Source organism: Lontra canadensis, unplaced genomic scaffold, assembly GCF_010015895.1.
Source record: "Lontra canadensis isolate GAN:19392208 unplaced genomic scaffold, GSC_riverotter_1.0 scaffold1, whole genome shotgun sequence".
NCBI lineage: Eukaryota > Metazoa > Chordata > Mammalia > Carnivora > Mustelidae > Lontra > Lontra canadensis.
The window spans coordinates 49,957,216-49,980,056 of NW_022630995.1; the positions used below are offsets into that span (position 1 = coordinate 49,957,216).

The 22,841-nt window shown below is 38.2% G+C and overlaps 1 protein-coding gene across 1 annotated transcript in view; it reads left to right on the forward strand.

Moving 5' to 3' along the window:
* The window catches only part of ADGRA3 (adhesion G protein-coupled receptor A3), a 124,277-nt gene that overhangs the window by 56,490 nt on the left and 44,946 nt on the right, over nucleotides 1-22,841 (forward strand). The window contains exons 5-10 of the mRNA XM_032854110.1: nucleotides 5,095-5,166; nucleotides 7,823-7,983; nucleotides 9,905-10,118; nucleotides 13,495-13,659; nucleotides 16,404-16,605; nucleotides 17,519-17,674. Coding sequence (XP_032710001.1) covers nucleotides 5,095-5,166; nucleotides 7,823-7,983; nucleotides 9,905-10,118; nucleotides 13,495-13,659; nucleotides 16,404-16,605; nucleotides 17,519-17,674 — 970 coding nt within the window. The remainder of the gene's footprint in view (nucleotides 1-5,094; nucleotides 5,167-7,822; nucleotides 7,984-9,904; nucleotides 10,119-13,494; nucleotides 13,660-16,403; nucleotides 16,606-17,518; nucleotides 17,675-22,841) is intronic.

A 22,841-nucleotide genomic window follows, 5' to 3' on the forward strand; every position in this document is an offset into this window, starting at 1 on the left:
TCTGCGAATAGGGTGCAGGATGAAATTTGGGATTTAGGGTCGAAGGTCTATTACAAGGATTGTCTGTGCCTGGTTCTTTCTGTGGCTTTTCAGAACGTTTCTGCAACTTCATTCATGTTAACTTTGAAAAAGCTCTTAGGGCCATCAATAGTGAGATTATTTCATCTTTGCAGTAAGGGAGGGGACTTCAGATCACTTGTTAGGCTACCACAAGATACTCCTGCTTCTTAGCAAACTTGCAGTATTTTTCAGTGAGCCTTTTTTAAAAAAAAGATTTTATTTCTATTCTTGACAGAGAGGGCCAGAGACCACAGGCAGAGGGAATGGCAGAGACAGAGGGAGAAGCAGGCTCTGCACTGAGCAGGGAGCCCGATACAGGGCTCGATCTCTGGACCCTGGGATCGTGACCTGAGCCAAAGGCAGATGCTTAACCATCTAGCCACCCAGGTGCTCCCTTCAGTAAGCCTTTTAATTTGGGAGGAGAGATACATGGCCAAACTTAAGTGTTTCAGTATAAGATTGATTTGGTATACAGCTTTGCTCATAACTTGAAATTAATTAAACCAATTGCATTTTTCTTTTTTTGTGGCTGGATTGCAGCAATTTTATTTCAGTGCTTCTGTTGTTTCTTCTTAAGAGTCTTACATTTTTGGTTTTGAGGACTGCATAAGAATTGGCAATATGGGGATGCCTGGGTGGCTCAGTTGGTTGGATGACTGCCTTCGGCTCAGGTCATGATCCCGGAGTCCTGGGATCGAGTCCCACATCGGTCTCCCAGCCCCACGGGGAGTCTGCTTCTCCCTCTGACTTTCTCCTCGATCATGCTCTCTCTCACTGTCTCTCTCTCAAATAAATAAATAAAATCTTAAAAAAAAATTGGCAATATGAAGCATTGATGAAGAAAAAAATCTGTTACATTTTTGGATAGCTGTGACTCAAGAAATGAAGAAGAGTCTGGAGTTTACTTTTTCATCCATGTCAGTTAGTTCCCAATGAATTTATAACTGATAACTGTGGCCCAGGGATTATCGACCCATCAGCAAGATGGGTTCTTTAGGCAAAAGTGCTAGAAGGGACAGCCATTACGTTAGGGCCACTTGACTACTTCCTTATACTTTTTTTTTTTTTCCTTCCTGCCTCAGAAACTGAAGTTTTGGGGAGTTTTAGAGCTTAAATTCATCACTTATATTTTTATTAATTCTGTGATAACTGTTGTGAGACTTTACCGGACATTTAGCCAGGTGAATCGTTACAACAGTAGAATAGCACTACTAAGTTCTCTACCTTGAGATTTGGTTGAGTGATTTTGTAGCCCATGTAATAATAGGTCACTGTGACTCTTTTAATGCAACACTCTGTGGCATACACAGGGGTAAACCTGACTTTATATTCTCTAAAGACTGTTCTAAGAAAAATTGCCATTTGAGGTAGCTTAGTAACTTCAGGGAAGCATTGCAGTGGAGTTGCTCATCGTAATTTGGGTTGACACAGGTCTAGAGTCATGGATCAAGAAACTTTGGACAAGTGTGCTGTATGGACAGCCCCGATCTGCAGATTTCTAGGGTCTCTGAGCCCGCCTGTATGCCTGTTGCGAAGGCTGATAACAGTCTGTGTTTCCCACTGGGAAGAGAAGCATCTTCTCAAACAAGTGGAAGAGGGAATTTGGTTAGCAGTCGGACATGTAGTGCATTTTTTGCCCAGCCTATCTCCCACCCAGAAGAGCAGGTGTAGAGCAGGAGGGAATCCAGAGCGGATCACTCTTTATAGATACTTCCTTTACTGCTTCTTCAGCTGGTTTCTCTGGGTTGCTTCGGAACCTCGGATCTGGGACTTGTGGGGCCTCTTTCTTAGCCCAGGAGGCTGGAGTGGAGGCCCCCCCAGGGCCTGGGTGAGACTTCAGCAGACAGGTGGTGGCCTTCTTGCCCATGCTTGCTTCTCCTCGGTTTGAAGTAAGTAGTGGCTTTGGAAGTTCAGGTTCAGAAAGCAGAAATAACTTTAAATATGCCTGAGGCTTCAGTGGACGTGGATGTGGGGGGATTGATTAATTCTGTGTATGGATCTGTGCCTTTGTTGATGGAGAATTTCTGGGGAGAACGGTCTCAGAGGGGAAGACGTAACTTGCAGGGGTCCCTACCCTCTCCCTCTACAGTGCAAATAACTGCCAGACCAAAGATGGGGCTCAACAGATCAAAAGCTTTCTTTTTTCCCCCTTTTTTCATGAATTTTGATCAGTTTAAATTTTTATTTTTTTTCTGAGAATTATACCTTTAATACTTTTCTATCAGAAGTAACTGGTGAGTGGGGATGCCCCGGTGGCTTAGCTGGTTAAGCATCTGCCTTCAACTTAGGTCACAATCCTGGGGTCCTGGGATTGAGGACACCCGACACCCACCCCCCAGGGGGCGGGGCTGGCTCCCTGCTCAGTGGGGAGCCTGCTTCTCCCTCTCTCCTTGCCTCTCCCCCTGCTTCTGTTCTCTCTCGAGTGAATAAATAATGTTTAAAAAATAAATAATCTATAAGAACTTCCTTTATACAACTGAGCAATTACTGAGATCATTAAGTAATAAAACCACATACAGATTTGAAGGAAAAGTTAAACCTCCCTTCCATCACTTCAGATGTATTGTGAGCTGGCCTGTACTAGTTATCTGGTGGATCATTTTCAGATTTTTCTGTTGCCCCCACAAAGGTATAGGCATACATACAGAGCTTTAAGTATGTGCTCTACTCAGCAATTTATTGAAAAAAATTATCAGCATGTCATTAATCTCTTTTCAAGAGGGTGACATGTTGACATAGTTCATGTTTGTTAATAATTACTGAATATTCCAAGTACAGAACTGATTATAATTTAGTCAATTATTATTCTGTTGCAGGAGATTCCATTTGATTGTGTTTTCCCCTCCTTTAACAAATTGGCCCTAGTAATCTTCCCTTGTATATACATAGGTGATGCGTCATCATACATATTTAACCTACAGGCATTCAAATATATCTGTTTAGCAAAAAGTCAATAAAGAAAAATTAAGATATTAAGAAACCACAGCATAGAAGGTGGGAATGGGGATGGATGGAGATAGTTCACCTACTACTCCATTCAGGGAGCTGATAGGACATGGGAGCAATGACTTTTCTGTGCTGGTTGTCATTCTCAGTACCTTTTTGCTTCTTTTGTGTAAGTATCTCAGAGCTGGAGTGTGACTCTAGTGTTTTAAAACGTGTGTAAGTTTTTATGGTTCCCAAACCAAAGCCAGTTACTCTGGTGTTCAGCCAGCCTTGCTCCGACACTGGAGGGAAAATTGGTTTGTGTTGGGATTTACGGAGAGGATGGCATGTCTCACTTCAATGTGATTCCTTCCTCTGTGATTTTTAAGAGGAAATAGCTAATAATATCTAATGATTAGAATGAAATTACATAATAATTAGAATCTAATGATCCCTGTAAGATGCCATTATTTTTTTTATACTTAAGTCCTATATGTGTATGATAGAGTTTTATTTTCAACTTACCATTATGGAATCTTCAAACTTGTTAAAAAAACAAAACAAAACAAAACAAAAAAAAAAACAAACATTAGAGACAATTGTATAAGGAATCTCCATGCACCCTTTCCTCAGTCTTAACACTTGGCAGCTTCACAGCCAGCCTTGTTTTAGTTCCATCTGCCATCTCTTGTCTTCCAGACCTGAGTAATCACATAATTCCACATAGAATAGCTTTATAAAAATACTGCTGTTCACTTTAATTGCATCTAGGTTACTTTTTAAAAATACAGCAGTGATTTACACTTCCATCAGCAATACCCTTTTCAGAGGCTATATTCAGTATCCCCTCTGATGGGCCAGAAAAGCGAAGGGCATCTCTTTCATTGTTCTTTTAATTGACAGATACCCTTTTTTTGTCTGTTTGTTTGCTTAAGTTCCCAGGTAGTTCTGTGAAGATCAGAATCCTTTTATCCAGACATTTTCTATCAGAAATTTGTATGCTACATTTAAAAACCAATCCAGGGATGTTTTTACTGAATTTCATTGTGTATTAATTTGTGAAGGATTGGCATTTGTGTAATATTAAGTCTTGCCCTCCAGGAATACACTGCTGCAGGATCCATCTGTTAACTGTCACTTTCTCCCACATGGGAGGGATTTAGCCCAGACTCCAGAGGAGAGGCGGGCCTCCTCCCAGGTCTCAGGACATCTTCCTTGAGAATTCTGGGTTTAAATTCTATCTATTCTTGATACTACAATAGGTTCTGAACAGAGCTTGTGGTGGTTATACAATCCTGCCATCTTCCCAGAGCCCTCAGCTCTGTTTTACTATTAGAAGCTTCCTGAAGATAGAGTCTACATCCTGAACAGTCAGTCACCCCTATTGAGCACCTACTGTGTACCCCAGCTTGTTACTATCTGCCTGGCAAATAAGACCTACAAGGCCCTCTGCTCTTGGAGCTTAGGGTCAAGTGTGGAATCATTACGGGTATAACGAACCACCTCAAATTTTAGCATAGGGTGTTCTGGGTTTAATTCATATAAAACTACGCAAAGGTTGATAATATTTATTAAAGTCATCTGATACAAGGGGAAACAAGATAGGTTAAGTAATTTGCCCAAGGACAACACTGAATTATGTGTTTTAAACCCTGGACTCATTGTACTCTGTTGTCATATTTTATTCAGTTCCTGGGGGTTGGTGCCCCTGCTTATTCAGGTCATCCCTGTCCTTTTCTTGTTTTTACATTTCTGTTTTCTTAAGTGAAGTTGAGTTAACACATGAAGAGTAATTCACTTATAATGAGAGCGTGACAAAAGTTCTGGCTCAGTAAGGTAGCTTTTGGGTTCACCTGGTATTTGGTAGAAAGTCATTATCTGATAGTAATAATTTTAAAATAATTTTGTTACTTTATATAGATTAAGAACAAATTTCTCTACCCTTGGATAACACATTTACTAGTTTCCTTTTTATAAGATTTAAAACAACTTTCATAAATTCTTTATAACATTACTCAGTGATTATAGGATATGCTAGCAAATTGTGTAAAATGATAAATAATTGTTAGTATTTTTTTAAATGAAATTATTATTTTTTTTTTTCCCTAGAAACCTTTCAGGGAATTTGTTTTCTTCATTATCTCAAGGAACTTTCGATTATCTTGGCTCACTACGGTCTTTGTAAGTAAGAAAATTTTTTTCTGTTTTGATAAATATATCTTGGTTTTTAAAAATTAAAAACAGTTATTAAATGGTTTCAGAGGCTTCATGGGGAAAATCTGGTGATTTTGCAAAGACTCTCACTTGAGAGTATGCATTCTTATTGAAAAACCTACTGTAAACCTGAATGATGTGTTTCAGACTGGGACAACCATTTTCTCCTTAGAATACTATCTCTCTCTATATTTAGAGTAAATAAATTGACAATTCATTCTCTTTCATTTTATTTTAAAGTTAGGAAATATTTTATTGTTTGACTAGTGGATGAATCCTCAAAATATAAAATATCATTCCTCCCTGTGAAGAATCTGTAATTAAGAATATTTTATGTTTTTGAGATTTACCTTTATCCTGTAACCCTTTCCCCAAACTGAATTCATAAGTTGTTACTGACGTTGCTAGGAATGTTTATGTAGAATACTTGCTTTATGAAATCAATGCAAAAATATATGGACACAGTTCTCTGTAGCTTTAGAATTGGTGGTTGTTTTTTTTTTTTCCTCCACTCTTGGAGCAGTTTTGTTAACTGAGATTGTATGGGCATGCCTTTTGACAGTAATGGTATTTCCAGCTGAACTATAATATATTTCAAACTGTAAGTTATACTAATTTCTATTGGAAATACAGTTAAGTATAATGCTTTTTAAATTTTTATTGTGTATAATTTATGGGATTGACCATTTTTCCAAGGAAGAATGTCTTCTTCCCTAGCAGTTGCTGTTTGGTGTTTCTTGACTTCTTTCCCACCGTCCCTTCTCCTCCCCTCCCCTTCTCTGCTGTTTTTCTTGAATTTTCTAGACCTATCAGCAGTTTTCCTTGAGATGTAACTAATACTTAGGCATTCATCTGGCCCCTTGGCATCATGGTGGACCTATGTACATGCTTCTGGAGCCATGTTGGATTAAACTCTGTCTGGTCTTTTTATTGCCATTATTTTTTAGTGAAAACATCTCTTTAGCATATTTAGTGGGCTCAGGTCTGCCACTTCTGTGAAGTTGAGAAAATAAAAAAGATGACAAAGAATAATCTGGCTTTTGAGACCCTGGATAGCAGGAATGTAAGAAGGATTTTCCTCCCAAATTGGGGGAAAATGGCCAGTTTTTATTTTTTTTATTTTTTTAAGATTTTATTTATTTATTTGACAGAGATCACAAGTAGGCAGAGAGTCAGGCAGAGAGAGAGGAGGAAGCAGGCTCCCCATGGAGCAGAGAGCCTGATGTGGGGCTTGATCCCAGGATCCTGATCCTGGGATCATGACCTGAGCCAAAGGCAGAGGCTTTAACCCACTGAGCCACCCAGGCGCTCTGGCCAGTTTTTTTCTTTCACCCACTAGTGCTGGAAACCGACCAGAAGGTGGTACTAAGGAGTTTGAAATTAGTCCAATTCTAGGGGCTCCTGGGTGGCTCAGTGGGTTAAACCCTCTGCCTTCAGCTCAGGTCATGATCCCAGGGTTCTGGGATCGAGCCCCACATTGAGCTCTCTGCTCGGCAGGGAGCCTGCTTCCCCCTCTCTCTCTCTGCCTACTTGTGATCTCTGTCTGTCAAATAAATAAATAAAATCTTAAAAAAAAAAAAATTAGTCCAATTCTAATTCCCACCCTCCTTTTTTTTTTTTTTTTTTCCCCAGAACTAATAAGATAAAGCCCGTGTTGGTGTGCTGTGTTAGGAGCACACGTTATGTTTGCTCTTTGCACTTTGATTTATTTGTATAGAATAGGTTATATTCTGTGTTGGTTGTATTTGTTTTGTTCCACTATTATATAATGTCCTGCAGGTTAACAGGGGACAGTATCTGTATTTATTGTTATTAGCTGGACTTAGCATATCGTGCAACACGTAAGTAGTGCTTTGTAAAACCAAGTATTCAATAAATTATGATGCTTTTATCCCAGTTGTACATATTATCCTTTGTTTCTTATACCCAGGTGCCAACTTATAAAATTTCTTGCCTCATATAAAAATAATTCTGTATTTTCTTTCATATCAACTATGAGGTATTCCTTTACTTTCAGTGGGTTAACTTTATACCCCTTAAGTTGGTAAGTATCTTCGTATCACTTGGTGCAAGTGGAGAAGTGTCCGAGAGAGTCTCCACCCTTGATAAACTTAGACTCTGGTCAGACAAAATATAACCATGATAAATGGTCAAATATTCCTTTATGTTACCAAAATTAATAGTTTGTAGGCATTTAAGGCAAAAGCATGGCCATGATGCTAGAACAATTGGAGACGTGTTCAAGGTCAAGTGTTAGTGCCACCATGCTTACTGATGAATGGATAGAAATTGGATAGGCATAAAAGATGGGAGATTTGGTATTCCAGACCCTGGCACTAAGGAGCTTGTTGCCTAGAAGAGGGATGATAGCTGGATTTGTGTTTGCATACCAGCTTTGATTTCAAGCGTTTAGTCCCTGAATTACCAGGGAGGTGTGCTGGGGTCAGCCATCCTGCCTGTCCTCTCACCGGAAAGGAAAACAGAACCAGTTGGTGTTGTGTGCCTAAGGCCACCGAGGGTGAGCCCTAGTGTGCTTGTCACCCAAAGCAGAAGCCAATATAAAGCAAACATGATGTTTAATTTTATTCGCCACACTCACTAATTTGTATTTTGTATGCTACAGAGAATTTCAGACTGAGTATCTTTTGTGTGATTGCAACATATTGTGGATGCATCGCTGGGTGAAGGAGAGAAACATCACCATACGGGACACGCGGTGTGTTTATCCAAAGTCCCTTCAGGCCCAGCCAGTCACGGGGGTGAAGCAGGAGTTGCTGACATGCGGTAAGGGAGATGGAAAAGCAGAGGAAGGGTTTGCTGTATTTTACTTGTTACTCTGTTTTTCTTGACAGTCTGAAAGTTCTCTTTATACCATGCTGGAATTGATTACAACCATTAATCTTCACGGATCTGATAATACATATTTAGTTTATGCGAACAGTTAAGTCAGCTGGATAAAAAATTGTTTTTTGGATTGGTGTTTAAGGTTCTTGGGTTCTGAACAGCTTTCTTTATGAAAAACAATTTCAGGGAATAGTATAGATCTTCAGATTTTTCCATTAGTTGGCAAACCAGGAGTTTGTTGATAGTTAAAAAAAAAAAAAAAGAATCTGAAGATGCCATCATTATTTGTTGGTAGGAGTGTGAAATAATAAATAATAGAGCCTTTTTGATATAGAATTTGGCAGTATGTGTCGGGGTTCTTAAAAATTTGATACAGTTTGATCCAATAATTCTACATGAGGGCTTAATTACTAGGAAATGATCAGCTTTGTATGTCAGTATTTAAATACAAGCCTATCTTTGAGTCTCAAAAATAGGGGATTGGTTGAATGTCTTGTGACACATTCATTTATAATATGCAGCTATTGAAAATCATGATTTTGAGTAGTAGCTGAAGGCTTGAGAGACATAAAATAACATTTATAAAAAGAAAAAGAAGGAAAAAAACCATATAAACCAAAAGCCATCCTTAAAATGATCAAAGGAGATTCCAGTTTAGTCTTTGTAGCTGGAAATAAGCAGTTGTGTACCAACATTTCCTCTTTATTATCATTATTGTTGTAGTTTTCACAAGGAAAGTATGCTATTGGATGAAAATTAAGATTTGTGAAAAGAAACAGCATATACATGTATCAGATCATCATGATGTACTCTTAAAATATCTTAAATTTTGAATGGGGGAGGGGAGAATAAAGCAATTAAATACATCTCTTAAAATTTTATTTGTCAGTTATACCTCAGTAAAGCTGGAAGAGAAGGGAAACTAAAAGAAGTAAACCAAAGCCCATCTTGCATTGCATTCTTATCACTCAAAGGTAGCTGTTGTCAAAGATAACTTAGTATATTTTCTTCATCTTTTTCTTGTACTTTGACCAAAATGTCATCACACTCTAATGATATTTTGTAACTTTGTAAAACCTGAGGTCATGTAAACCCATTTCCTCTTCATATAAAATAGATGCATACCAATCCATGATAAAGAGGTTGTTATCAAGTCTCTTTAGGTTGTTAATATTTTCTCTATAAATAATTGTAAGGTTTAATTTCCTTGTATGCATGCTTGTATATGTATTGTTTTTCTTTAGAATAGACTGCTGCTAAAAGCAGTGGACAGTGGGCTAAATATTCTAAAATTATATATATTTATTAGTATTTACTTATCACTAGTTTCATTCTTGAGGTTTAAGTATCACTTTACGGTTTTTTTCTTTTTTTTTTTTTTTAGTAATTGCTTAGCTACCACCAAAAAGGAACAACTTTAAATGTCAGGACTGATTATAAAATGGTTTCATTTCAATTTTACTAATTTTGTTTTCATCTAGGACCCATTTATCTCAGTAGGAGCCTTGTTGGTGCTAACATTAAAATGCTGGTTACTGAGGAAAATCTGTTTCTCCCATTTAAAATAATTTTAATTAGAATTTCTATAACTTTTTAAAAAATTTTATTTATTAGAGAGAGAGAGAGGTGTGTGCATGCATGCATGAATGGGGGAGGGGCAGAGGAATAGGGAAAAGCAGACTCCCCACTGAGCAGGTGGCCTGACTAGGGGCTCCATCCCAGGACCTGGAGATCATGACTTGAGCCTAAGGCAGATGCCTAACCGACTGAGGCACCCAGGTTGCCCCTCTGTAACTTTTAATTCTGGAGTGTGAATATAGTATTGTATTTGTTAACTAAGTTTTTGTTTTCTTGTCTATAGATCCACCCCTCGAATTACCATCTTTCTACATGAGTCCATCTCATCGCCAAGTGGTGTTTGAAGGAGACAGCCTTCCCTTCCAGTGTATGGCTTCATATATTGATCAGGACATGCAAGTGTTGTGGTATCAGGATGGACGGATAGTGGAAACTGATGAATCGCAAGGTATCTTTGTTGAAAAGAACATGATTCACAACTGCTCGTTGATCGCAAGGTAAAATTTTTTAGATGAGGAATTGTCTCTGTGGATTTTATTTATTTCAAAATTGCCATGTTTAGTTAGAACTTAAACTGATATTTTATCTTCTTGAGTTTAAAAATGCAGACCTTTGGGTTTCCTTTTCCTGATTGTTACTCATCTCCAGAAATTAAGTAGCTACCTTTTCCATTTAATTGTGACCAAAACAAAAAATAAGATTAAAAGAAAACACTGTTAAACTCTTTGTTTAAAGTTTTAGGTGGGAAAAGGTAAACTTTTAATGCCAAACATAATTTCTAACCATTTATTGCTGCTAAACTCTGATTTTCACTTTTAATAATCACCTAATTTTCACTCTGTTGATTAAGGATACATCTTAAGAGATTTCCTTACTCTGTTCCACTAGTATAAAAGAATATAACACCTATACTGTTAATCCCATGCCTGGAATGATCATTAATCATTAATTCAAATGATTATTGAATCATTAATTCAGATTCAAAATCATTAATTCAAATGAACTTTATAAAGTGTAAAAAATAGAGTGAAAATATATGTATTATCATCATATATTTTGTTTTGGTAAAATCTTTATCTGTAGGCATTGAATTTCCTTTTTCTACTCCCTCCCCCACCTCTCTCTGCTTCTGCATGTCTCTGTCTCTCTTTCTTTTTTTCCTTTCTACCAGATTCTTAAAGGCAGAACTCAACTTGCATATTTAATAATAGATTTGTAGTTTCCACGCTCCGCCAGGGTGTCTTAGGGTAATGAGAATCACTTCAGACCCAGGCGCCCCTGCTGATTGCCTTCTTACCAGGGTCAACTTCTCTCTGGTTTCTGCTTGTTTTGGATCACTGGCCATGTGTTTGGATAGTTGTCATTTTGTAGTTTTTCTAGAGCTTATAAGTAATAGAGAACTGCACGGTGGGTAGTTTGGTAGAAGCAGGTCTGCTATAACCAGAATCAGGGTTCCTTTATTAGGGGATAAGATTGTTAGAAGCAGTTTATTAGGTCCCAGTGAGAAGACTCTTGTTACCTTACTTGTATTGTGGTGATAAGTTCATAGGCGTATACATATGTTAAACTCATTAAGATGTGAGCTTTAAGCAGTTTATTATATGAATAGGTAATAATTGACACATGATACAACAATAAAGCTTTAAAAATATACACAACCCTGGAAGCACCTGGGTGGCTCAGTTGGTTAAGTTGTCCAACTTTTGATTTCAGCTCAGGTAATAATCTCAGGGTCGTGAGATCAAACCCCACATCAGACTCCATGCTGGGAATGGAGCCTGTTTAAGATTCTGTCTTTCCTCTCCCTCTGTCCCTTGCCCTCCCCACCCCCCACTCCTGATCATGTTTATGCTCTCTCTCTCTAATTTAAAACTCTTAAATTTTGCAACTGTGAAGTAACTAGGTTAACTTTATAAGTTTATTTTTGCAAGTCATACTTTAAATTCTTTATAGCAATACAGAAAATTAATTCTAAGGTTAGCATCCTTGCCTAATAGTTTTTTCGGGAGGGACACTTGACTCCTGTGAAAATCTTCCATATGAAGACTGAAGTCCTTTACCCAGAATTTGCCTCCATATTAATAAAAGAATTGCAGAAAAAGGAAATACAGTTATTGAATTGGTTAACCTGAGATAGCTGTTGATTCTTCACTGGTTTCTTTATGTTATCCATTCTTCCTTAGTAAGAATCAGAGTTTGTAGTTTTCCCCAGAGTGAAACTGAAGCCTCCTCTTCCTCCTTAAATTTCTAGATATGCTGCCTTGAGGATTCCTGGAAATTCTATTCTGATCGTTAGTTTTTAGACATTGAAGGTATTGCTAAAGGTCATCTTTTAAAATCATGTTGGCAAAATACGTTAGGACCTTAGCTCCCCGTGGGTGTGCTGAAGTGCCCTGGGACATCACAGTGAGTTCACCTCGAGAGCTGCTGGAGGGTATTTTAAGCTTTGGAAGAAGCATGGTAATGCTTGATGCTTGTGGGACCACATGGCTACCAGCCGTAGGCAGTGATGATGTCGTTTGATCATGCTGCCTTCCTTTTGCTGGTGCCATCCTTGAGGGTGCCCATTTCTTGGTGATTACTATGGTGCAAAGTAAATACTGTGGGAAAGTCATCGTGGGACATGAAATAAGGGTCTCACTGTTCTGTATCTGACGTTAGATTAATTTCGGAGTGCTCAAAAGACAAATAACAACCCATCAGGAAGTTGGGTTATTTAAGAATGAAATATTTACCTCAAATTGATGTGCCTTATTTTTTCAAATGACTATGAAGTTATTAGGACATAGGTTCACAGTTCTGGGATGTAATTAACAATTGGACCATTGGAGGTGTTTCTTTTGGGTTTGGGGCTCTGTCGAACAGTTTTCTGGTCAGTGAAGGTGCTGTGAACCAAGAACTTTTGGGAACCTCTGGATTAGAGAACGATTGCTTATTTTGGAATTTCGTTGTTTAAATTTAATGTGAAATACTTTTTACGTCACTTTATCTCGAATATATTTATTATAGCATATTCGTTTATTCACTCAATTAACAAAGATTATAAACATTTTGTCTGATTCAGAGTAATAGCGTCTCAAAGCCTTTATTAGAACATATGATGTTGTATACCCATTAATGATTTAGGAGACTGGAAAAATGTGTCTTAACTTCAAGGCATAACTTTGTAAATTAATTAAAATGATACATCCTTTATGTCTAATTATCTCTTTATTTTTCTATTTACATAAGAGGATAGCATGGTGGGCCATGTGGTGGGGAGAAAGGTTAATTGAAGGTTCTGACATTTGCTCTTTAATTAACAGGCCTTATATTAGAGAATTAGGAGTTCATCTTGAAAATTGAATTTACTGACAGCTCTTTAGAAATATAGCTATTTTACAAATTGAAGTATACCTTTATATGGAAAACTCCTTTTGTTAAAACATTAATTGGTAATTTATTAAAGCTTTTTAGAGACTTAATGAGTTCCTCTGTAAAATATCCTTAAATATTTTCTTAATTATTCACTTAGTAATATTACTCTCCTTCCTTCATGCTTGAATATTTCCCTCCGAATCAGTGAAAAGGTAGACGTAACTCGGAAACGTCTCCATTAGTTTTGCCTGAAGAACGTGCTATGACATTTCCACCTTTGGGTTTGCTGTTCCCCTTCCTGGCTGTGTCCTGTTCTCCCTTCGCCTGCTTGTCTAGACTTGCTGCTGAAGTACTTAAATGGAGGGATCATTTTTTAAATTCATTTTTATCTAACAGGTGCTTTATCCACACTGTGCATTCAGACATAACTTGCTAAATGACTGATAGAAGCCTGGGTTGTCTGGCTTTTTTGTCTAACCATTTTTTTCTCTCTCTTTAAAATCTTTTTCCATGCAGTGCCCTAACCATTTCTAATATTCAGGCTGGATCGACCGGAAATTGGGGCTGTCACGTCCAGACCAAACGCGGGAACAATACGAGAACTGTCGATATTGTGGTGTTAGAAAGCTCTGCACAGTACTGTCCTCCCGAGAGGGTGGTAAACAATAAAGGGGAGTTCAGGTCAGTGACATGGAGAGTGCTGGAAAAATGATCTGCCCACATCTGTTTTTATTCTTAAAGGTGCATAATTGGTCTACTATCCTCGAGAAGGAAATTTAAGAATATGTATGTATTCACATATATGTCCTTGTATATCTGAGGACTGCCCTTCAGAACAGTGATGTCAGAGTCATGTATGAAGATTAAGAAAAGGTGCCTGAACTGTATCTCAGATATGTTGATTTAACAGTCTCTGCAGACAGAGTGTTTCATGTTTCATGGTTTGTTGTAAAATTTAAGAACCACTACTTTCGGGAAACATTTTGGAAATTCTACTAAAATTGCAGAATTCGAAAGGCTAATGGTGTGTCCTGTTTTTTTAAGGGCTTTTTTTATGGATGAACTTTGGAAGGTTTTATATTGCTAAGTTACTTTTAACTATTGGCAGTTAAGTAGACACGATAATTAGGAGAAAGCCAAGTTCATTTTCCTCCCCTGTTTGGTTCTAAGCAAGAACGACTTTGGGAAATGAAAGATTTTGGATGGGTGAAACTTTGGGAGCCATTGGTGTTGGGCTCTGTGTTGAGATGAGCAGAATGAGTGGAATTTTTTTTTTTTTTTTAAGTAGAAAATTTAGAATTTGTGAGAGGTAACGACTTTTGCCTAAACTCTCCTCACTTTCAAGGTTGTTTTAAAAATGTCTTTTAAGTATATTACTATTTAATGTTTTTTACGTTCAGGATTTTAATAAGGACCTTATAGTTGATTAAATGAAGGGAAATATGAAGGGAAATTTACAGTAGCATAAAGTTTGTTGAATACCCAGTTTGTACTCCTGTGATTGCTACTCCTACTGCCCAGATTTTAAGGGTAAGAAAAGCCTTTGGTATTAATCTTTTATATCCAAGGTGGGTGATTTCACTCATATGTGGAATTTAAGAAACAAAACAGAAGAGCATGGAGGAAGAGAGGGAAAAGTAAAACGACAAAATCAACGAGGGAGACAAACTCCAAACTCCAAAAGACTCTTAATCATAGGAAACAAACTGAGGGTTGCTGGAGGGGAGGGGGTGAAGGGATGGGATAACGGCGTGATGGACATTAAGGAGGGCACGTGACATATAATGAGCACTGAGTGTGATATAAGACTGATGAATCACTGCCCCCCACCTCTGGACCTAATAATATACTGTATGTTAATGAATTGAGTTTAAATGAATTTTAAAGGATAAATAAGTAAATAAAAATGAAAAATAAATCGAAGGTGAAAAAGCAGTAGCAACATCTTTAGCTCAGCTAATTCTTAAGTGCTTTTTTAAAAAACCATCTTTTGTCCTTTAAAAAAAAATTCTCCCTGACCCGAGTATATGGAAATATTTATTACTGCCAATGGATAAGTCCTTTATGTAGATTAACTGTTAATAGATGATATTTATACTGTATACTTTAAAGCAAAACAGATAACTTTTGTGAATTTTGTGATATTCTGCATCTTTTATTAAGTAATCATAATGTTTTCCATTTATGGCGGATTTTCTATTTTTGCTCATAATTTGACTATTTTACATTTTTAAAAATAGAAGAAGAATCTGATTATTTGACTGATTAATGAATTAGCTTTTGACACTCCTTAGTGTATTATGCAGTTAAACTTTGACTGCATTAATAAGATTTAGTTTAGTGTTGCTTAATCTGTTTATGCAGATTTGGGGAATTAATTATATTTTGGTATGACTGCTATTTTAATTTATCAGTCCCTATGTTATAGGTCAACTTAACTTCCATTAAATATATTCAGTTCATTCCCAGTTTTGGAGAAAGCTCATATGACAGATTTCTTCCAACTGTTAGTGACAATCTGTGCCCACAGATTGGTGTAGTCACTTGCTCAGAGGGTACCTTCTCCCAGATAAATTCAGCTGTATACTGTGTTGGAGGTCTGCTAGACCGCCCCATGTGCAGAAATTTGTTAGGTGGACTCATGGGACCCAAAATGTAGTTGTAGTCACAGGTAAGAGAGATTATAGTGATATAGTAAGATAGGGAGATGGATAGCAAGAGAAAAGACATAGGTGCATGCTGGAGATCCAAGGGCAGGCTTCTTCCCATTCCTCCTCCAGCAGTGAAAGGGCAGCAACCCTATATGGAGGTGGATACAGTGTTGCTGCCCAGGGAAGCGGGTTGGAGACTCAGTATCCAAAGTTCTTACGGCTGGTGGAGGAGGCACCCTCTGTCTAGCATGTACCAAAATTTTAGACTCCCAGCAAGAAAGCAAGTTTCAGCATAAACCATACTGCATGTCCAAACAGTGTAGGCATGGTGAACAACACTTACCAGTTAACTGTTCGTGGGAAGACTCCCTCAAGTCCCAGATTCCTATATACCACTGAAGGGCCAGGGCAGCAAAGCAGGCCTTGCTAAGGATAGCAGTTCTGTACCTGCTTTGCTGACTTGTCTGCATACCTGGAAACTGTCTTTTTCTTTTTTTTACTGGCTATAAGACCATTTTCCTGTGTGTTTATAGCGACATTTAGAACATTTTAAGAAAATATCTTCCGGTATTAAAGTAAATGTGGCTGATAGTTTAAATCAGCCTAGTCCATGCTAGCCTTTTAATTTTTTTAAACTCGTTATTCTGAAAGGAATTCGCTGCTTCTTGATTTTTCTCCATGATTATCCATGACCAGTCCTACCCCTCCATTTTCCTCTGCTGTTACTTGTGTCCACGTAGGATTTCTCATCCTGTTCTGTCTCCGCCTGTCTAGGTGGCCCAGGACGTTAGCCGGCATTACTGCGTACCTTCAGTGCACGCGGAATACCCATGGCAGTGGGATCTATCCTGGAAACCCCCAGGATGAGAGGAAGGCTTGGCGCCGATGCGACAGAGGTGGCTTCTGGGCCAGTGATGATTATTCTCGCTGCCAGTATGCAAATGATGTCACTAGGGTGCTTTATATGTTTAATCAGGTAACTTACGAAGTCTTCCCCTTTGCTGAGGTTGTTAATGTATGTTAGTTGAAATTCCAGGTGTGTGTGTGTGTGTTTGTTTTAAAGACGAGTAAAGCCTGAGGATGGATGTTTACATTCAGTTGATCTGTGTTCGGGGTCAGGCCTGGTCACCGCCCCCAGTATTCAGGGCTCTCTGTGGTGTCTGTTTTCCTTTCCAGTCGCTGCCTTTGTTTGAATATCTTTACCACCTGCATCCACTGGAACAAATCCCAGCCCTCCTTCACATCCATCTGGGAAGCTGTCTCTTGGGCTTTTTTTATAATCTCTTTGTCACCTGGGATCCCTTGTCGTACTCGTGCTCCTCAGATGCCTTTTTCTTGTCTCCGTTCTCTGCGTCCGTTGTAAACCTGACCAGATGAGAAACGGCCAGAAGATGGTTTCTGTGTTACACATTTTCTTATGCTCCTTGGTACCTGTTACACCCTTTGTGGAATGGCTGGTGCCAAGTTGTGTTTAACTCAATAAATAAGCAAATGTAGGACATTACTGGCAGTGCGTGGTGGCATAGATAAATGCTTCCTCCTCCCGTGCACCGGGCTCCAGGGGAGTTATCGATCTCTCCCAGTTGGAATACTCCAGAAAGGCTTTACTAAGCAATTGGCATGGAGTGTGTAGAATTTGGATAAGTACAGAGGGAGAGATGGTGCAGTGTGTTTACCAGATGTATTTTTACGTATTATTATATTTCAAAGTTAAAAAAAAAAATTTGTTCAGGTTAGTGACCGTTATAATTCCAGTTTCCTCAGATTTGAAAAAGTGTTTTAAGAAGGTCCTGGTGATAAACGATAAAGAGTTTGAATTCATTGCCATGTTTTGAAATGTGAAGATAAGATGTCAAAATTCATTGTTCATTTTTGCCTTTTTAATGTAGATGCCTCTCAATCTTACTAATGCTGTGGCCACGGCCCGGCAGTTACTGGCTTATACTGTGGAAGCCGCCAATTTTTCTGACAAGATGGATGTTATATTTGTGGCTGAAATGATAGAAAAATTTGGAAGATTTACCAAAGAGGAAAAGTCCAAAGAGGTATTTTTCTGGTTCACCTTTGTAGCATATAGCATGTCAACAAAGACTCACGTGGTAGAGCTCTCTATTTTTAAAATCTTGTTATATTTGCTCTCTTTTAATTAAATGCACTTTTTAATTTCCAAAATTATTGTGGAGAAATTTATGCTCCATTGATTATAGTCATCTGTTGTTGGAAGGGATAGAGGTGAACAATCAGTTCTTGGAAATTAAGGTACCGTGACAGAGCAGAGCAATGTCCTGCGTCCACGTTGTGGGTTGGCTGCAGCTACTTCTCTCCGGCATTCTGGGATTTCTCTTCTCCACACAGCCATGTGTTCATCCTTCTCTCTCTCCCTCTCTCACTCACTCACTCTCTTTTCCAGTTTTATTGAGAAATAGACATTTATCCCTATATAAATTTAAGGTGTACAGCATGATGGTTTGTTTTACAAATATTGTGAAATGATCACCACAGTAAGTTAGGCTAACACCCATCTTCTCATAGAGATACAATAAAAAGAAAAGGGAAGACAGGAAAACAAATTTCTTTGTGTGGTGGGGGCTGTTAGGATTTACCCTAACAACTTTCCTGTATACCACACAGCAGTGGAGCCCTTAGCTGGGTCACCATCTGTACTTTCTACCTCTAGCACTTACCTCATGACTGGAAGTTTGCACCTTCTTCCCCCATTTCCCCCTCCCTGCACCCTCTGCCCCTGGTAGTAAGTTTGTTCTTGTTCTGTGAGCTTTCTTTTTGCCCACATGTGAGATCAACGTATTTGTCTTTGATTTATTTCACTTAGCCTAATGTCTTCAAGGTCCCTCCATGTTGGAACAGGTGATAGGATTTCCTCATTTTTTGTGGCTGTGTTCCTATGTGTGTGTGTGTGTGTGTGTGTGTGTTCCTCCATATTGCTCTGTGTGTGTGCATGTGTATATCACAGTTTCTTTCCTTTATTACTTAGGTTGTTTCCATGTCTTGGCTATTATCAGTTAATGTTGTTATGAACATGGGGGTACAGATATGTTGTCAAGTTGGGGTTTTCACTTCCTTTGGATATATTTCTAGAAGTGGTATTTTGGGATCATGTAGTAGCTCTGTTTTTAACTTTTTTAGGGTTCCCCGTACTGTTTTGCGTAGTGGCTCTACAGATTTATGATTCTGCTCCGTACACAAAGGTTCCCCTTTCCTTATATTTTTGCAAGTATTTTCTTGTCTTTTTGGTGATGGCCAATCTACCAAGTGTGAGGTGGTGCCTCATTGTGCTTTTAATTTATATTTCCCTGATATCTAGGGATGTTGAAGACCTTTTCGTGTACCTGTTGGCCTTTGATACATGTTCTTTGGAGAAGTATCTATTCACGTCCGTTGCCCGTTTTTTTAAAAAAAAAATTTTTTTTTTGGTTGTTTTTGCTATTGAGTTGTTTTGAGTTCTTTTTATTTTTGCATATTAACTCCTTACTACATAAATGGTTGGCACTGTCTTTTCTCCATTGAGTATTATTGGCTCCCTTGTCAAATACTATCTTCTACTACCTTTGAGCTCAGTTTGCTCTTCTCTTTCTAGATCCTTAAGGCATAGAGTTATGTGGGATCTTTCTTGTTTCTTAATATAGGTGTTTATTGTTGTGAACTTTGCTCTTAGAACTGCTTTTGCTGCATCTCACAAGTTTTGATATATTGTGTTTCCATTTTTGTTTGTGTCAAGAACTTTTCTTTTAAAGGTTTTATTTATTTATTTTTTAAAATTTTATTTATTTATTTGTCAGAAGAAGAGAGAGCACAAGCAGGCAGAGAGGCAGGCAGAGGCAGAGGGAGAAGTGGACTCCCCGCTGAGCAAGGAGCCCAATGTGGGACTCGATCCCAGGACACTGGGATCATGACCTGAGCTGAAGGCAGCGACTTAACCAACTGAGCCACCCAGGCGTCCCTAAAGGTTTTATTTTTAAGTAATCCCTCTGCTAAACTTGGGGCTTGAACTTAGAACCCAGAGATTAAGAGTCACATGCTCTACTAAGTGAGCTGGCCAGCCACACATTCCTCAGGAGCCCTTTTTCATTTCCTTTAATTTCTTCTTTGCACCATCGGTTATTGGGTAGAGTGTTGTTTAATTTTCATGTGTTTGTGAGTGAATTTTCTAGTTTCCTTCTTGCTGCTGATTTCTAGTTTCGTGTCATTGTGGGCAGAAAAGATGATGTCTGTCTTCTTGAATTTGTTAAAACTTGTTTTGTGGCCCAACCGATGGTCCATTCTAGGAAATGTTCTGTGTGTGCTTGAGAAGAATGTGTATTCTGCTCTTGTTGGGTAGAATGCTCTGTGTATGTCTCAGGGCCATTTCATCTATAGTGTTACTCACATCCACTGTTTCCTTTTGATTGTCTAGATGATCTGTCCATTGTTGAGAGCAGGGTTTCAAAGATGGCAACTACTATTGTCTTACTGTTTGTCTCTCCTTATAGTTCTTTTTTTGCTTTGTGGTTTTTTTTTTTTTTTTTTTAAAGATTTTATTTGTTTATTTGAAGACAGAGATCACAAGTAGGCAGAGGTGGGCAGAGAGAGAGAGGGAGGGAAGCAGTCTCCTCGCTGAACAGAGAGCCCGATGCGGGGCTCGATCCCAAGACCCTGGGATCATGACCTGAGCCGAAGGCAGAGGCTTTAACCCACTGAGCCACCCAGGTGCCCCTCTGTTTTTGCTTTGTGTATTTACATGTTCCAGTGTTGGATTTACAATTGTTAACCTCTTGTTACATTGACCTCCTTATATGGTATAATGATCTCTCTCTGTTTTTTTTACCACTTTTAAAATCCATTTTGTCCAATACAAATACAGCTACCTTCTTTGTTTTCTTTTGGGTTTGGTTATCATTTGCTTGTAAGGTCTTTTTCCATCCTTTTATTAACAGTCTAGGTGTGTCTTTAAGGCTAAAGTAAGACTGTATGCAGCATATTGTTGGATTTTTGCTTCTTGTAGTTTTGTCTTTTTATCTTTTAAACCAGTCTGTGTCTTTTAATTAGAGAATTTAATTTTCTTACATTCAAAGTAATTATTGATAGTCCTTACTGTTACTATTGATAGAATTTACTGTTGTCATTTTGTTAGTTGTATTCTGGTTGTTTTGTAGATCCATTATTCTATGATTATTATCCTTTTTTCTTTTTTGATGTCTTTTGGTATCAGTATATTTTGACTTCTTGTTTTCTTTTGTGTAATTAGTATAAGACTTTTCTGTGCGGTTGCCACGAGGCTTATATAAAACATCTTATAACTTACAACACATATTTTAAACTGACAACAATTTCAGTAGAGTTTGTAAGCTTTACCTTTTCCTTCTTCTCTTCTTCACTTGTTAGTTTTGTGCCGTTATTATTTATACAATGTAAAAAACATGTAGGGGTGCCTGGCTGGTTCAATCTGTAGAGCATTTGACTTTTGATCTTGGGTCACGAGTTGGAGCCCCATGTGTGGTATAGAGTTTACATAAAAAAAATTTAAGAAATACCATGTAAATTTTAACAGATTATTGTCATTATGGTTGTTTTAAGTACACTCTTAACTTCCAGAGTTTTAAGCAAATTATACACTGCTATTGTCATCTTGCAGAATGTAAAAAGCCTATATATTTACCACTACCAGTGAGATTTACATTACTTTTCTGTGTTTTTATGATGTTAGCACTCTTTTACTTCTACTCAGAGAACACCCTTTAGCATTTCTTTAAAGCTGATCTGGTGGTAATGAACTCAGCTTTTGTTGGTTTGGGAAGGTCTTAGTCCTTTCTTTGTTTCTGAAGGACAGGTTTTCTGGGTGTAGAATTCCTGGCGGACAGTTTTCTGTCAGTATTTTGAACATGTCATCCTCTTCTCTCCTTGATGAAAATGTTTCTTTTGAAAAATCCACTGAGAGTCTTTTGGTGTCTCCCTTGTATGTAACTTCCCTCTTTTCTCTTATTGCTCTTAAATTATTTGTCTTTGACTAAATTATAGTGTTTCTCAGTGTGCCCTATTCAGGTTCAGCCTTTTTGGGGTCTTTTGGGCCTCACGATCTGGACGTCCATTTCCCTTCCCAGATTTGGAGAGTTTTCAGCCATTATTGCTTTAAATATTCTTTCTTTCCCTTTTTCTTTCTTTTTTGCATTTGGAATTCCCATAATGTGAATATTTTACTTTGTTTTGTTTTTCCATTGTGTCCTATAACTCCTCTAAGCTTTTTTCATTCCATTTCATTCCTTTTTGCTCCTTTGACTCTAATATCTAATATCCTGTCTTTTCTAGTTGTTGATTCTTTTTTCTTCATGGTCAAGTCTACTTTTGAAACTGTTGAATTCTTCAGTTATTATATTTTTCAACTCCAGGATTTCTGTTTGTTTTTGAATGGCTGCTGTTTCTTTGTTCTTTCTGAACAAAACTTACTGTTTTGTTCATGCATTGTTTCCCCAGTTTTGTTTAGTTGTCTCTGTTTTCTTGTAGCTCTCTAAACTTTTTTTTTTTTTTTAGATTTTATTTATTTATTTGACAGACAGAGATCACAAATAGGCAGAGAGGCAGGCAGAGGGAGAGGGGGAAGCAGGCTCCCTGCCGAGCTGAGATCCCGATGTGGGGCTCGATCCCAGCACCCTGAGACCATGACCAGAGCCAAAGGCAGAGGCTTAACCCACTGAGCCACTCAGGTGCCCTGCTCACTAAACTTCTTTACCAGGATTATTCTAAATTCTGTGTCTGACAGCTCATGGATCCTCCATTATTTTAGAGTTAGTTACTGGAACTTTATTAGTTTCCTTTGGTGGTGTCATATTTACGTGACTTTTCAAGATCCTTGATTCCTTATGTTGATGTCTTTGCATTTGAGTAATGGGGCTCCTCTTCTAACCTTCACGGGTTTGTTTTTTTCACTAGTCAGCTCTGTTTGGGTTTCTGGATGTGTCTGCTGGTAATGTCCTTGGGCAGGTGGGATCTGCTGTTATCATCTACTTGTGGGCAAGGGAACTGTTAGAACTCTGAGGATGGGGATGGGGCCTTGTGCCACTGGCTGAGAACTGCTGGCTTGGTTCTCTGTCCAGGTGAGGCTATGAGATGGGCTTTGTGTTTGCCTGAATTGTCTTGTAAGGCTTACTAAATACGGTTGGGACTGGAGACCATATTCAGGAGTAGATGGAGTTGTGGGTTAGCTCCCATGGCCTGGCAGGA